Genomic DNA, 17,157 nt, shown 5'->3' on the forward strand with positions numbered 1-17,157 from the left:
TAGAGGTATTGAACTTTTTTGTGCAATTTGGGACACCACATTGTAGATATGAGACAATTAAATAAAAATGGATACTTTACCTGTAGAACAGTAGAGGTTTTTTCGTTCCACTGTTCCCCCTTCTGTCCCTCCCAAGTTCCAAGTAATGAAAGACACACTTTTCCACATCTGTAATATAAGAAATCAAAGAATCTTGGTATTAACTTGGTAAGTACAAACTATATTTTCTCTGGAAAATTTACAATTTTTACAAAATCTTTTTTTTAAATGAATTTTCTATTGTACCATACAAATGTGCTCATGACTTCTATCTACCATGTAATAATGCAAAATTGTTAAGTTTATTCATAATGAATCCTTTCTTTTAAAGATTTTGACTTATTAGTAAATAACTCTAGCAAATATAATAACAAGTTGGCATTAGGAATGGCAGATATATAAATTTCAAAAGTTTTTTCTCTTATCAAAAATAATCAACTCATACTATGATTGGATGTAGATGTTCATTTGTAGTTGCACATGTATAAGATTGTATATATTCCCAGTATCCATGTACATAGAAAATGCCTTATGTTGAGAAATTAACAGAAGTGAAACTACTCTGATATAAATGCATACATGTTTTTACTCTCTCTACTTACGCATACAAATTTGGGTTAAATCTGACTTTTCCACTTCCTGTTGTGTGAAGGTTAACTTGTGGAGGGCATCGTGGGTAGGCAGGAGGGAAATATATGTCAAACAGGAAACATCCACCAGAATAAGGGGTTCCTTCCGGCCTGAAAATTAGTGTATTAATTATCAGAAAATACTTGATGCATGAAATTATAGAAACCTTTTTATCACCCAAATAATTTTGTGTTTATTGTATTTAATATATCAAAAGTTTCCAGTTTTATATAAGGAATCCAAATAACTTTAAACTAGGAAAATAAAAGGAAATATGGGCTATACATCAATGAGAAAGCAACCCAACAAAAACAATTAAACTAAAGACTTACCCTGTAATTAATGCTCTCATCAAAGTTATCTTTTCATCATCCTACAATGGAGTAAATATAATTGATTGTAAAATTTTGTTTATTAACATATATTTTTGTTTCACCTACTGTGGATTCATTATTCGTTGGATACTAATTTTCATGGTTTCGTGGGAACAGTTGAACCACAAAATTAAATGTTCAACAAATGACAAATTTTCTCATGGCTTGTATGCAGACTTCGGTAAAACCACGAAATCAAATATCCACGAACATGTAAGTTTTCATCAATCCACGAAAATTGGTACCCACGAAAATAAATGAATCCACAGTATTAGAATTTGTGGTTGTCCCGTTTTAAGAAGTTAAAATCTCCAAAATTAGTATTCAATGAATATTAATGAATCAACAGTAAATCATATTTCTAATTGCCAAATTATTACTATATGTAATTGTCAAAAAAGAAATTCAATAACAGCATGACAGATCTACTTCATTTTTTATCAGATGACTAATGAATTTTATTAAATGAACTTTATCAAACAAACAATAACAACATCGCTGAATGGTTTAAAGTGTAGAATGTTATTTATGGACAATTGTGTTTATAAATTAGAATTGCTATGGATGAATTTAAGAGGCTGTCAAAGTAAATATCAGGCAAATCCTATGATATGGGTGGCACAACATAATTTTTCCCATTGAATTTTTGGTTCCAATGCAATGTTTATATCATAAAAAGGATATATATGTCAAAGATATTTTTGAATCATTAGTGGATGGCTCAAAAATGATTATAAATTTCACTAACAATGCAACAAAATTTTGTACAAAATGAGGAGTTATCTCCCCTTTTCAATGAATTTTCAGTGCTTGCTATGTAATTTTTTCTCTTCATTTGTTGCAGTTAATAAAAAAACAAAATTTAACTTTGAGAAAGAATGAATTTGTGATATGAAATAGTTGAAAAAATTTTGAAAACAAAATATGTCATGTGCCATCAACTGCCTGGTTTTTCCATGGACACCCTCTTAATAAGTGCAGTGTATTGTATACTTACGGTTCTGACAAATATAGATGAAGAAAGATTAAGTGGTAAACTTGATGATAAAGATGTTAACTCCTGGGCTATTCTGAATATCTAAAATAAATAAAAAGTACTTCAAATTGCTTTTCCATCCTACATCTATTAATAAATGAGATGCAGGGGGTACTTCAAGAAGACAGAAACCAAATCCAAATGTACAAAAAAAAAGCAAAAAAAAAAAAGCTAGAGAGCAACAAATGACAGGTGTCTACACGGTATTTCAAGGTGTAAATAGTTGAAATTTTTTAAAGTTGTGAAAGAATTAAAGCGAAAGAATCATAGATTGCAATCAAAATGAAATTCAGCAAGAACTCAAAATAAATTGAGATATGACATTAGACAACCATTGACAATGTTCTTGACTTGGGACATGAATATGTGGCAGGTCTAATAAATTTTTGCAAGCCTTCCCTATTACATCTCAATCAGTAAACAAACAAGTGGTATATAAAGAACTTTAAACAAAATTCAGTGCAGAACTAGCAATTAACCCCCATGCATTATATATGAATTTTTCGAAGTATTAAACTCCCATTCGTAATAAATGACTTGAACATGAGTAGGTTAACCAACCTGTTTCTGTCCTCCAGCTTGATGTGACTTGTAAAGATTTGCATAATGGTGGCCAAGGTTCCCCTCCACTAAAAAAATTACATACCATAAATATTTACTTGTTCTTCCCACATTCGTATTAAGTGGTGGATTTTCAAATATTTCAGTCTCAATCATCAATGAAGACACATTCATTATTGAAATGCGCATCTAGTGCAGTTAAAATTGAAAATGTTAATGTTATTATTTTACATAATTAATACAGATGAAAATCATGAGAAAAGACGTCAGAACATTTTTATAATATGAACTTTATACTAGCGTTTTAGTTATTTAATATTAATCTGGATTGCCAAGTTAACATGTACTCAGATGAATACATGCATCTTGAAAGCATTACACAAAATTGAATTTTATCAGCCATTCATCTTGAATCTAGAGGTACTATACTTGGTTTCCTTATGAAATGGCATGGATTCAAGAACATTCTTCTATGATTCTCAATTCTAGAAATTTGTAATATTTGTAATATTTTCCCTAGCAAATATAATTCTGACTTACATGGCAGATCTGAACTACCAAATTGCATGCTCTTTAGAACTTGTTTATATTGCACTTCTAATTCTGCATCCTGAAAAATAACACAAAAGTTATTTTTTTGTAAGCATGATATGTGAAAGTCAAATTATTTTAAGTGAAATTGGATATAAAGTCAGGTGGGACAGGATCCTGACAAAACAATACGCAGGATCAGATCAGACCCCCTCAATTCTGCTTGTTTTCTATTCTATCAGTGAAATTTCCACTAATAGCAATACTAAAGGAAAACATAGGGGAAAGGGTCAAAAGGTATAAAATTACCATGACTGAATGTCCTTTCAATTTTTTTTTTACATTTCTTAAATCAAACTAGAGGCTCTAAAGAGCCTGTGTCGCTCACCTTGGTCTATGTGCATATTAAACAAAGGACACAAATGGATTCATGACAAAATTGTATTTTGGTGATGGTGATGTGTTTGAAGTTCTTACTTTACTGAACGATTTTGCTTCTTACAATTATATCTATAATGAACTTTGCCCATTAGTAACAGAAGACTATATTTGGTAAAAATTTACATAAATTTACCAAATTAATGAAAATTGTTAAAAATTGACTATAAAGGGCAATAACTCCTTAAGGGGTCAATTGACCATTTAGGTCATGTTGACTTATTTGTAGATCTTACTTTGCTGAACATTATTGCTGTTTACAGTTTATCGCTATCTATAATAGTATTCAAGATAACCAAAAACGGCAAAACTTCTTTAAAAATTACCAATTGGAGGGCAGCAACCCAACAACCAGTTGTCCAATTCATCTGAAAAATTCAGGGCAGATAGATATTGACTTGATTAACAATTTAACTTCTTGTCAGATTTGCTCTAGATGCTTTGGTTTCATAGTTATAAGCCAAAAACTGCATTTTACCCCTATGTTCTATTTTTAGCCGTGGCGGCCATCTTGGTTGAATGGCCAGGTCATCGGACACATTTTTCAAACTAGATACCCCAAAGATGATTGTGGCCTAGTAGTTTCAGTGGAGATTTTGTAAAAGATTACTTAGATTTATGAAAAATGGTTAAAGATTGACTATAAAGGGCAATAACTCCTAAAGGGGTCAACTGACCATTTTGGTCATGTTGACTTATTTGTAGATCTTACTTTGCTGAACATTATTGCTGTTTACAATTTATCTCTATCTATAATAATATTCAAGATAATAACCAAAAACAGCAAAATTTCCTCAAAATTACCAATTCAGGGGCAGCAACCCAACAACCGATTGACCGATTCATCTGACAATTTCAGGGCAGATAGATCTTGACCTGATAAACATTTTTATCCCATGTCAGATTTCCTCAAAATGCTTTGGTTTTTGAGTTATAAGCCAAAAACTGCATTTTACCCCTATGTTCTATTTTTAGCGGTGGCGGCCATCTTGGTTGGTTGACCAGGTCACGCCACACATTTTTTAAACTAGATACCCCAAAGATGATTGTGGCCAAGTTTGAATTAATTTGGCCCAGTAGTTTCAGAGGAGAAGATTTTTGTAAAAGATTACTTTAATTTACGAAAAATGGTTAAAAATTGACTATAAAGGGCAATAACTCCTAAACGGGTCAACTGACCATTTTGGTCATGTTGACTTATTTGTAGATCTTACTTTGCTGAACATTATTGCTGTTTACAGTTTATCTCTATCTATAATAATATTCAAGATAATAACCAAAAACAGCAAAATTTCCTCAAAATTACCAATTCAGGGGCAGCAACCCAACAACCGATTGACTGATTCATCTGAAAATTTCAGGGCAGATAGATCTTGACCTGATAAACATTTTTACCCCATGTCAGATTTGCTCTAAATGCTTTGGTTTCTGAGTTATAAGCCAAAAACTGCATTTTACCCCTATGTTCTATTTTTAGCCGTGGCGGCCATCTTGGTTGGTTGACCGGGTCACGCCACACATTTTTTAAACTAGATACCCCAATGATGATTGTGGCCAAGTTTGGTTTGATTTGGCCCAGTAGTTTCAGAGGAGAAGATTTTTGTAAAAGTTAACGACGACGGACGACGACGGACGACGACGGACGACGGACGACGACGACGACGACGGACGCCGGACGCAAAGTGATGGGAATAGCTCACTTGGCCCTTCGGGCCAGGTGAGCTAAAAAAATTTGAGAAATACTCACACATTTAGTATTAAGTACATCATAGGGAGGAATCTGTTCTCCATATATGGTGGGATCATTTTCATTACTATTATTTCTGTTACCAAGTAAACTATTTCTCTCTAAGGTATCTGTAAATAGAATGAAATAGATATGTATTATTAGCTTCACTGTGACATATATGTCTTTCAAATAAACAGAATGTGCTCATTATTGTATTCTTATGTAGAAGTCTGCTAAGTGACAAGGAAGAATGTTTTGTTTAAAAAATAGAGTCCAGTGTATTGCCATATTTTTTTTAATCTATTCTCTAATAAACATATATCATATTTTCAAAGTGTTGACCGTCATGTGTTTCTTAAAATACTCATCAGTGATGCTCTAATACAAAAGTTAAACAAGAATGTGTCCATAGTACACGGATGTCCCACTCGCACTATCATTTTACATGTTCACTGGACCGTGAAATTGGGGTCAATACTTTAATTTGGCATTAAAATTAGAAAGATCATATCATAGTTAACATGTGTACTAAGTTTCAAGTTGATTGGACTTCAACTTCATCAAAAACTACCTTGACCAAAAACTTTAACCTGAGCTTCACACTATCTTTTTCTTTGTTCAGTGGACCATGAAATTGGGGTCAATACTTTAATTTGGCATTAAATTAGAAAGATCATATCATAGTTAACATGTGTACTAAGTTTCAAGTTGATTGGACTTCAACTTCATCAAAAACTACCTTGACCAAAAACTTTAACCTGAGCTTCACACTATCTTTTTCTTTGTTCAGTGGACCATGAAATTGGGGTCAATATTTTAATTTGACATTAAAATTAGAAAGATCATATCATAGGGAACATGTGTACTAAGTTTCAAATTGATTGGACTTCAACTTCATCAAAAACTACCTCGACCAAAAACTTTAACCTGAAGGGGGACGAACGAACAGACGAAAGGACAGACTATCGTAGATGGGGCATAAAAACAAATAAAGTATGCATAGCAACTTAACTTAAGTTGATTAATTACAACAGTGACATGCACTAATTGTCATTTTTTTTCTATCTACATCTTTACTTTTAAAATTACTGGTAAGTACTTTATTTTACTTATCTTTTCATTTCTATGTCACTTTTCATTGTACTTCAATCATGTCACCCCAATGCAAATGTACAGTAATAAGTGCTGTTTTTTCTTTTCAATTTGTAAAACACTTTATAAAAGTTTTAAGTAGTACTTGTGTTTAATTTCTTACCTTTAACATTGTTAAATAACGAAACCATTTCCCTGAAACAACAATTGATAACTTCATTCAACAATGATTTTGTATGTTTGAACGAGTTCTACACTGTCATACAAAATAATTTTATTCTCTTATTCTAAAGAAACTAAAGATGCACTGTACATATATGTCTATTTTATGGTTTCCATTTTTTGACGTGAAGTATTTGTGTGCATTAGAACTTTTTAGGTATTAAAGTGTTACTTCCATTATACATTTTAATCTGTCTTTACAATGAATTACAATTCAGGTGGAAAATTAAAACAGAAAATTGCTACTTGCATTTGATTTTTATGTCAACATCTTGGTCCACCCTGTTTAAGGGTTACTTCATATTCTCAATCTTCAATTTTCTGTGTTCAGTTTTTAAGCGTTATGTTTTTTTCTATTGCGATGGTGTTGTCAGCTCATTCTTTTAACCAAATTATGTATAACAATTTGTATAAAGATTAGTCTAATTATGATCACTGACATCAAAATCAGATTGACAAGCAGCAAATTATTTGAACACAAATACCTTGCAATTTTCTCTTCCTCCCCATCTGAATCAGAAGAGGAACTATGTGAACTACTCTCTCTACATCTACCGAAACATTTAGGTATGAGACCAAAGGCCGAGGTCTCTGGAGGATCATCCCATGATTTATGGGAGGTTGGTATACTGCCATTACCAGCTTTACATAGATGCTTTAACATCATTGATGCCTGCAAAATCATTTAACATTTTAAATATTATAATTCATATTGTATTTATATCTACCCAGAAAACTGATTGCACTTTTATTTTTTTCTATTGTCCAGATTAAGAATCAAATACTGTATATTTAGAAATTATTGCGAGGTTTTTATTATTGCGAAAAATGCGACAGAGTTGTAAACGCAATAATTCAAACTCGCATTTTGAAATATTTTATATGTATTAAACAGAATTTTTCCCAAAATTGTAAAAATTTAAATCGCATTTCAATCTAAAATGACAAAATCACAATAATAAATGCACACAATAATTTCTGAATTTACAGTAAAACAAATAAATGTTACCTGATAAATCATATATTTAGAAATAAAGCTATCAAAATTTTAAAAAGAATACATATCAATGAAGAAACACATTTATACCTTCTTTTCAAGTTGTTCCAGCAACTTGTAGACAGACAACTGTTGATTTGGTAAAGATACAAGTAATGGCAGTAACTGTTTCTGTCGAGCTGAAATATAATATAAAAGATTTTAGTTGTTTTTGTTTTGTAAACAGACGAGAAATACTTTCTAAGTTTATTTGTGTTTTGAAAACAGACTAAAAAAAAGAATGTGTCCCAAGTACATGGATGCCCCACTTGCACTATCATTTTCTATGTTCAGTGGACCGTTGAATTGGGGTAAAAACTCTAATTTGGCATTTAAATTAGAAGGATCATATCATAGGGAACATGTGTACTAAGTTTCAAGTTGATTCGACTTCAACTTCATCAAAAACTACCTTGACTAAAAACTTTAACCTGAAGTTGGACGAACAAACAGAGGGACGAACGGCCCAAAGAACAGACGAACAAACAAATGAACAGAAGGAGGAACGGACCCACAGACCAGAAAACATAATGCCACTCTACTATTGTAGGTGGGGCATAAAAATAATCTCAATTTTATTAGTAAAATAGATTTAAAATCTCAGAATGGACAAACAATCTTTTGAAGAATGTTTATCATTCAATTTAGCAGTCATTTAATTTTATCTTGACATTAAGTAAAACAATATTTGGTAATTCCTTTTTTACTGGAACTACAGAAAACATTTCAAAATTTGCATTTAGTTTTATTTCATTTTTTATCTATGTTAATGTGTTGGTGATTGTATAAATATTCTTTCATTCATTAAAGAATAGATATAAATGCACCATTTGATTATAACTCACCTATTTCCTTTATTATATCTATTATCACTCTATAAACCTGCAAAAATAAACATATTGGGTTTTATATATCTTTGACTCTCTGAAGTTACATGATTTTTATTTTTTATCCATAATCTTACATTAGAAATTGTATGAGAAGTGTCATGATAAGTGCAATTGTTTTCAGAATAAGGACGGATTTATTTCATGTAACATTAAAGACTCAAACAAGTTTCCAAGGCTTCATAAATTAACTTTCTACTGTCTGACTGATATATTTTCTATCCCTTCAAGATCCCCTCCCCTTTAAAAGAAGCTTGTTTGAGCACATTAAAATTGAAGTCAATATGTTAATTTCATCATCAAACAAAGCACTTATAAACATACCATAGGACTCGTTTGCTTTTTCAAAAGTTTTATAGTTTAAAGTATTTCAAACATAAGTTGTTTTTTTTAACCACAGAAATTGAAAGCAAAGAAAGATACTGTAGATTCATTGTTATTTCTTGGATACCAATTATACTGGGTTTCTAGCTTACAGGCAAACGACAAATTTAAATAAATTACCATTTTCTATAGACTTTGTATGCCGAGATTGGCAAAACCATGAAATCGAATATCCTAAAAAAAAATGTAAATTTTCCGCAATCCACAACATAAATGAACCTTCAGTAACCAAAATAATATAATGAATATCATACTTACAACTGAATGTCTACATATTTCTAAGAAGGAATCAGCTGTTAAATATTGCTAAAAAAAAAAAATAACTCTGTTTAAGGTGGTACCTAACACTACAGTAAGATAACTCTGTAAAATCAGCTAACCGTTTTAATTTCGTTGTGTTGTTAAAGGAATATTAAGCTTCTCAATGATCAAAATAAGTGTTTGTCAAACTGCTATATAACCAGTGTAATTTTTCTAATAAAATGGTTGGTTCAAATTTTTTGAAATTTTCATATTTTTTTTAAGGGTCAAAGTTAATACTTTGTCAAAATTTTATGACAATCAAACAAGCCAAATTAATTTTAGTGAAAGTGTTGGGTACCACTTTGAATACAAAATCTCTATAATGAGATCATCAATGATTAAGTGGAAAAAAAAAAAAAGTCAAAATACAATTAAGTATTTTTTTTTTAGTGCAAACATTACAGCATTTTTTTTTAAATTGTATACCCTTGGTACCAACATCTGCGCCGCCTTGTTTTTTATAAATGATTATTGAGAACAAACACAGTTCTGGCATGTCCTTTAGGACCAATCAGTTGAGATAGAATTGTATTTAGTAATACCAATAATAATCAACCTACACAATACAATGAAAATTTGTATTTCTTTAAAAACCTACCCCATTGCAATTATTGCAAAAATAACAAGAATGAGTCCCCAGTACACAGATTCCCAATCCGCACTATCATTTTCTGTGTTCAGTGGACCGTGAAAATTGGGGGAAATCTCTAATTTGACATTAAATTAGAATCAGATGCTCCGCAGGGCGCAGCTTTATACGACCGCAGAGGTTGAACCCTGAACGGTTGGGGCAAGTACGGACACAATATTCAAGCTGGATTCAGCTCTAAATTTGGATTGTGATTAAATAGTTGACACAGCATAGGTTTCTGACACAGAATGAATGTGGTCTAATAAACTTAAAATTTTTGTTTTGCCTTTGAACAATTCACTTTGTTGTTGAATATTAATCCTCTCAAAAAAATATTTGAAGAAATTTTCTTTTTATTTATGAAATTTCAAATGAGAAAAATTGAACCCCCCCCTCAATTTTTTTTTCACATCCCCTTTTCCTTTATTCCAAAACCGATCTCAATTCAAATTTCTAATGGAGTTTGCAACAATAATTACTCATTTAAATACATCATAAAATATTAAAATGTAAAAAAAGTGCTTGTTATCACTGAATGGTAAAGATTGTTTTAATTTATCAGTTGGTAGTAAAAGTGAATATACATTGTATATTGTATAAAACATTGATTTAAGTTGATTCAACTACTATTCTGGACAAAGAAAGATAACTCCAATTGAAATTTCTTGCTATTGCACAATATTGTGCAATTAGATATTTCTTGCTATTGCGCAATACTGTGCAATTGAAAATACTAGCTATTGCACAATACTGTGCAATTGAAGATTTCTTGTTATTGCTGAGTACTGTGCAATTGAAAATTTCTTGCTATTGCACAATACTTAATATAATAATTTTAGATCCTGATTTGGACCAACTTGAAAACTGGGCCCGTAATAAAAAATCTAAGTATATGTTTGGATTCAGCATATCAAAGAACCCCAAGATTTCAATTTTTGTTAAAATCAAAATAAGTTTAATTTTGGACCCTTTGGACTTTAATGTAGACCAATTTGAAAACAGGACCAAAAATGAAGAATCTACATACACAGTTAGATTTGGCATATCAAAGAACCCCATTTATTCAATTTTTGATGAAATCAAACAAAGTTTAATTTTAGACCCCGATTTGGACCAACTTGAAAACTGGGCCAATAATCAAAAATTTAAGTAAATTTTTAGATTCAGCATATCAAAGAACCCAACTGATTCAATTTTTGTCAAAATCAAACCAAGTTTAATTTTGGACCCTTTGGACCTAAGTGTAGACCAATTTGAAAACGGGACCAAAAATTAAGAATCTACATACACAGTTAGATTCGGCATATCAAAGAACCCCAATTATTCAATTTTGATGAAATCAAACAAAGTTTAATTTTGGACCCTTTGGGCCCCATTTTCCTAAACTGTTGGGACAAAAACTCCCAAAATCAATACCAACCTTCCTTTTATGGTCATAAACCTTGTGTTTAAATTTCATTGATTTCTATTTACTTAAACTAAAGTTATTGTGCGAAAACCAAGAATAATTCTTATTTGGGCCCTTTTTTGGCCCCTAATTCCTAAACCGTTGGGGCCAAAACTCCCAAAATCAATACCAATCTTCCTTTTGTGGTCATAAACCTTGTGTTAAAATTTCATAGATTTCTATTCATTTTTACTAAAGTTATAGTGCGAAAACCAAGAAAATGCTTATTTGGGCCCTTTTTGGCCCCTAATTCCTAAAATGTTGGGACCAAAACTCCCAAAATCAATACCAACCTTCCTTTTGTGGTCATAAACCTTGTGTTAAAATTTCATAGATTAATATTCACTTTTACTAAAGTTAGAGTGCGAAAACTAAAAGTATTCGGACGACGACAACGACGACGCCAACGTGATAGCAATATATGAAGAAATTTTTTTCAAATTTTGCGGTCGTATAAAAACTACTTTAACCAAAAACAACGAACGGATGAACAGACAGACCAATGAACGAATAAACGAACGGATGGACAGACCAGACAATATAATGCCCATTAATGGGGCATAAAAACATAACAAAAATTTCAGAATTTTCAGATATTGAATGCTCACCTCAATAAATGGTATTATGGCTGAACCTTCCAACACAGTAAACATATCCTCAACAGGATCTATAACTGCTGTCTGACCTGTGTCAGGCTCTGGTTGACTTCCTAATGTTCGAGGTTTTAACTGTGGTGCATGATTTGTATATAATAATTTCAGTTCTTCTAGAATCTTGTGTAATACAGTTTCTACCTGTAAAGAAAAGCCCATTCTTAACAAAGCACTTGTAAGCACTGATGGATAAAAATTGAATTTATTTTGCATTGTAAAATGCATTGTTTCAAGCAATAGAATAAACTCAAGATTGTGTTATCTTCTTGTGTCTGTAATTGTAGGTAGAACAGATATGCACTATTTTAGTTATTTAAAATAAAACTGTTTTCTTGTTTACATTAGGTACTATGATGCACAGTGGCGGATCTAGAGGGGGGGTTTTGGGGGTGCGCACCCCCCCTTTATTTATGCCGATCAATGCATTTGTATCGGGACATATGTTTTGCACCCCCCCTTTGCCCTGGGTTAGCACCCCCCCTTTCGAAAATTCCTGCATCCGCCCCTGATGCAAAACAAGAAAAAAGTAAGTCTTGCTTGGACCTTTGCCAATACAATCATAAATAATTCTCACACATGAATTTTGCTAAAAATATTTTATCAAAATGTTAAAACTTTAACCAATGAATGTAAAACAATGAATGACAAAAACTGACAATTTTCCATTATGCAAAAATAACCTAAGTAACAAACCTTATTATCCTTCTCTTTCTGTGCTGCTATATAAGCATTTATATCCCATTCTGAAATAATGAGCAGAAATATAAAAAAACAATCAGTTAAATATGTATCCACTGAGAAATTATCATCTAAAGTTGAACAATCACAACATTTAGCATTTGATACAAGAATCTAAATCAGTCCCAAAATTAGCAGATTTAAGCAAAGAATTAGACCTATATTAAAGTGCTATTTGACATCCAGAGATGGCGGTACACAGTTAATCTAAAATAAAATTCCCAATGACAAATTTCTATTCTGCATAACAATGCAAAACAAGGAAAATTCAACCAATAATTTGACATAACTTTCAATTTGAGGAATAAACAATGAAAATACACAAAACCCTTGAGATTACGATTTAATGAAATATGTCTGTTCAGCTGACAGGAATCAGAATTTTTACCCTTATTACATAGTTTCTATGTGGCAGGACTCTATACTACTATATACTACTTATATTACTATAAGTTTTGTACAAGTTTGGACAACATCATGGAATTTAGAAAGCACCAATTTTTTTATAATTAATTATACATGTTACTCTTTTCCATCAAAAACCTCATCAGTAAATAACTTACCAGATCTATAATGATGTCCATACCCTGTACCTTTGGCCCAGTACTCTGGTTTGTTTTTGCCAGCAGGTCCTCCTGACTTATCAGGCTTAAATGGATAAAATTTAACACATTATTTTATAGTTAAATTCTTTATTAAAATTTATGTTATAGTTATAAAAAAGTTGTTTAAAACTACAAATAAATTGTATCAAACAATTTGAAGCAAGCATTCAGTGAGTATTGCATGGCAATACATAGTACCCTGTTGGTTAAAATAATCATTGTAATGAAGGAAATTCTAATTGATCTATACTTTGTAATGGTTTAATCTGCATAAAAATATTAAGTCAAAGTCTTCTAGCATGATGAAATAACGCGCATGATACGCCCGTTGCTCTTTTATTCTTTAAATGAATTTAGTTGATGTAAAATCTGATATTTATACAAATCAAAAGGGATGTTACATTAATATATTCACCAAAGTTTCATAAAATCCCCCTTTTAATAAATTTATAAAAATGGAAAGGGAGCTTATGTCAATAGATATAAACAATTTATCAAAGTTGCATAAAATTTTGTGAATGTGTTAGTTATTGTCCCAAAATTGGAAAATCCCCCCTTTTTTAAGCATAAAAATTCATAACATGGAAATGTAAAATCTGAAATTTATAAAAATTGAAAGGGAGCTTACATCAATAGATATATACAATTCACCAAAGTTTCATGGACATTGGTGAAAGCCTTTTTGAGTTATTGTTCGAAGTGTTAAAAATCCCCCTTTTTTTTATGAATAAAGCCCCATAAATCCAAAACTTTAAAATCTGAAATTTATAAAAATTGAAAGAGAGCTTACATCAATAGATATTAAAACAATTCACCAAAGTTTCATGGACATTGGTGAAAGCCTTTTTGAGTTATTGTCCGAAGTGTTGAAAATCCCCCCTTTTTTATGAATAAAGCCCCATAAATCCAAAACTTAAAATCTGAAATTAAAAAAAAACGAAAGGGAGCTTACATCAATAGATATTAACAATTCAGTAAAGTTTCATGGACATTGGTGAAAGCCTTTTTGAGTTATTGTCCGAAGTGTTGAAAATCCCCCCTTTTTTATGAATAAAGCCCCATAAATCCAAAACTTAAAATCTGAAATTAAAAAAAACCGAAAGGGAGCTTATGTCAATTGATATAAACAATTCACTTAAGTTTCATGGAAATTGCTGAAAGTTTTTTTGTGTTATTGTCCGAAGTGTGGACAAAGGACATACAGACGGATGGACGGCCAACGGTATACCATTATACGTCCCGTCTAAAAGACGGGCGTATAAAAAACTGTTGAAAACTGATTATTTAAGTGAACTTTCTATGTCCAAAGACCACAACTCTGCAAAAAATCAAAATTCCAACTTGATCTGTAACTTGTCATGATAAAACTATTTAATTAATCGAGACATATGTACTTACAGACAAATGAAACATATTCTGACTGCTGCTGCGACAGCCTCATAATGAAGATTTCCAGCTCATATCAACTTTTGAAAATAAATCTGAAACTGTGATGTAGAACTTTTCCCACTGTTATGCCAAAATTTGCCACCGGCTTGTGATTTAAGATGATGTAAATTACTTGAAAGATCTTTTGTAGAACTTCTGGTTACAAAAGAAGACTTTTAAAGATAGATTTCAGTGAATTTCTGAGGAATTTCTCTCTATCATAACTTACAGGTGTGTTAGGCTTGTTGGTTCTTTGTTCTGTCAGCTGACTGATATCCATATCATACAGGTAATTAACACGTGGATTCACTTCACTCACCTGAAATTCATTACTTACAGATAAATAAAATGCAATCAGACATACCCGGTAATATCATATAAATGAGAACTGATAATACTCTCCTTTACATTGGCTTAACATGTTGTGTCACATTTTAAACTTGCAATATACTGCAGAAAAAACAAATTAAACCATTTCAAATATATTATTCAAACTCAGAGCTTCGACCAATAATGGTTTACTTTTACAAATTATGAGTTGAGTGATGTCTCATTGTCACGCATACCACATCTTCTTATATCTATCTTATGAGTATTTTGCTCTCATAATGACTACTTCAGAAGCATGCAATAAACAATAAACAGTGGTACACCTTTTCAATTTATGCTTCTGTAAAAAAGAAATGACACTGAACTTACCAGAGCAAGTGTTAAGAGATGATGTTCTATTTCTACATAGGCTCCATATGGATACTTCAATAAATCATTCCTTGGACTGTATACTTCTAACCTACAACAAAACAAGTTATAAATTAGATACCAGTATACTAAATAACTGAAAATATAGAATAAAACAAGAATGTTTCCATAGTAAATGGTTGCTCCATGGGCAAAATAAATTTTCTATGTTCAGTGGATCGTGAAAATGGGGTAAAAACTTTAATTTGGCATTTAAATTACAAAGATCATATCATAGGGAACATGTGTACTAAGTTTCAAGTTGATTGGACTTCAACTTCATCAAAAACTACCTTGACCAAAAATTTAAAATGTTAACCTAAAGCAGGACAGACGGACAAATGAACAGACAGACGAATGAACAGACGGACGAATGAACACACGAACGAATGAACAGAAGGATGAATGAACGAACAGATGCACAGACCAGAAAACATAATGCCCATAAATGGGCCTTAAAATATATGAACATCCACTTAAAAATATTGAAAACAAGTGAAAAAGTATAGTTCCTATCAATATTTATTGAATGAATGCTATCTATTACTTCATTATGCCCAAGACCTGTCAACATAAAATTCAGAAATTGCCAGATTTCATTTAATAAATTAAAGAATATCTTGTCTTTTAATATTAAGTTTAAAAGCCTAACAGATTCTCAAATTGTAAAGGACTTTACAACATAATGTTTTCTGCTCTAAAATGGGAATAACTTCATTTTTCTACAATATTAAAGTAGTAATCCCATCTTCTCCCGAGGAACTTTAATTCAGATTACCTGGCCCATTGCTGAAGAAATGTTTTGATATCCTGTATAACAGATTTCATATCCTTTGTAGGGATCCAGTATGACAATTTCAACATCTCCATATTAGTTACTCTTTGCATCATAGAACACTAAAGAAAGAAACAAAATACATGTATAACTAAGGAATATATATAGATTCTTACATTGATACCAGTGGATTATCGGATTTATCCAATCGAGATAGTTAAATTATCAATTTTAAAGTCCGAGCCGCCTCGGTGAGGACTTTAAAATTTATAATTTAACTATTGAGATTGGATAAATCCGATAATCCACGAGTAACTATGTAAGAATCTGTTTCTCTAATGATTAAAAAATACATTTTCTTTTTTGTTAACCGAAAATCCCCTTCGAGTGCCTTTCACATTGCACGAAGTTGTCAATTTCATTAACACCTGTTAGCATATTTTGATTCATCCAGTTAGCTAAAAAGGTCATGACCCTTAAAATCATCCAATGATCTTTTGAGATCAGCAGCAACCACACGTTGATTAAATTTTTTTTATACAATGGGTTCAGAAAAGGGATAAATTTACATAGAATTAGAGAAATATATATAGCAGTCTGTTCTTTAAAGAAGATTATTAACAAACTTATAACAATATGTATGGAAATGCCCATGCTTTATAACAGGTCAATTTCGACAACTGGTCATTATGAACGGAGAACTTGCTACAGTCAATCATTACGAAATCTCAGTCATGCATTATGGACAGATGAAACCGGACATGGATTAAATTAAAATGTTGTTTTTTCTTTAAATAAGTGACTTTTAAAAAAAATTATTTAACTAAATATCATAAGAAAAAGTTTAAATGATGTTCAGTGTTTTGTTAAGACTTGAAAT

At 31.3% G+C, this 17,157-nt stretch overlaps 1 protein-coding gene across 1 annotated transcript in view; it reads right to left on the bottom strand.

Moving 5' to 3' along the window:
• Window positions 1–17,157, bottom strand: part of LOC134700419 (uncharacterized) — a 71,208-nt gene that overhangs the window by 30,130 nt on the left and 23,921 nt on the right. The window contains exons 13-30 of the mRNA XM_063561814.1: window positions 16,281–16,399; window positions 15,464–15,554; window positions 14,994–15,083; window positions 13,295–13,379; window positions 12,687–12,736; window positions 11,949–12,134; window positions 9,218–9,265; window positions 8,534–8,570; window positions 7,740–7,828; window positions 7,138–7,325; window positions 6,594–6,625; window positions 5,357–5,466; window positions 3,181–3,250; window positions 2,641–2,708; window positions 2,041–2,121; window positions 1,002–1,042; window positions 642–779; window positions 81–168 (exon numbers count right to left, since the gene is read on the bottom strand). Coding sequence (XP_063417884.1) covers window positions 81–168; window positions 642–779; window positions 1,002–1,042; window positions 2,041–2,121; window positions 2,641–2,708; window positions 3,181–3,250; window positions 5,357–5,466; window positions 6,594–6,625; window positions 7,138–7,325; window positions 7,740–7,828; window positions 8,534–8,570; window positions 9,218–9,265; window positions 11,949–12,134; window positions 12,687–12,736; window positions 13,295–13,379; window positions 14,994–15,083; window positions 15,464–15,554; window positions 16,281–16,399 — 1,611 coding nt within the window. The remainder of the gene's footprint in view (window positions 1–80; window positions 169–641; window positions 780–1,001; window positions 1,043–2,040; window positions 2,122–2,640; window positions 2,709–3,180; window positions 3,251–5,356; window positions 5,467–6,593; window positions 6,626–7,137; window positions 7,326–7,739; window positions 7,829–8,533; window positions 8,571–9,217; window positions 9,266–11,948; window positions 12,135–12,686; window positions 12,737–13,294; window positions 13,380–14,993; window positions 15,084–15,463; window positions 15,555–16,280; window positions 16,400–17,157) is intronic.

This window comes from Mytilus trossulus, unplaced genomic scaffold (assembly GCF_036588685.1).
Source record: "Mytilus trossulus isolate FHL-02 unplaced genomic scaffold, PNRI_Mtr1.1.1.hap1 h1tg000138l__unscaffolded, whole genome shotgun sequence".
In the NCBI taxonomy this organism is placed as follows: Eukaryota; Metazoa; Mollusca; class Bivalvia; order Mytilida; family Mytilidae; genus Mytilus; species Mytilus trossulus.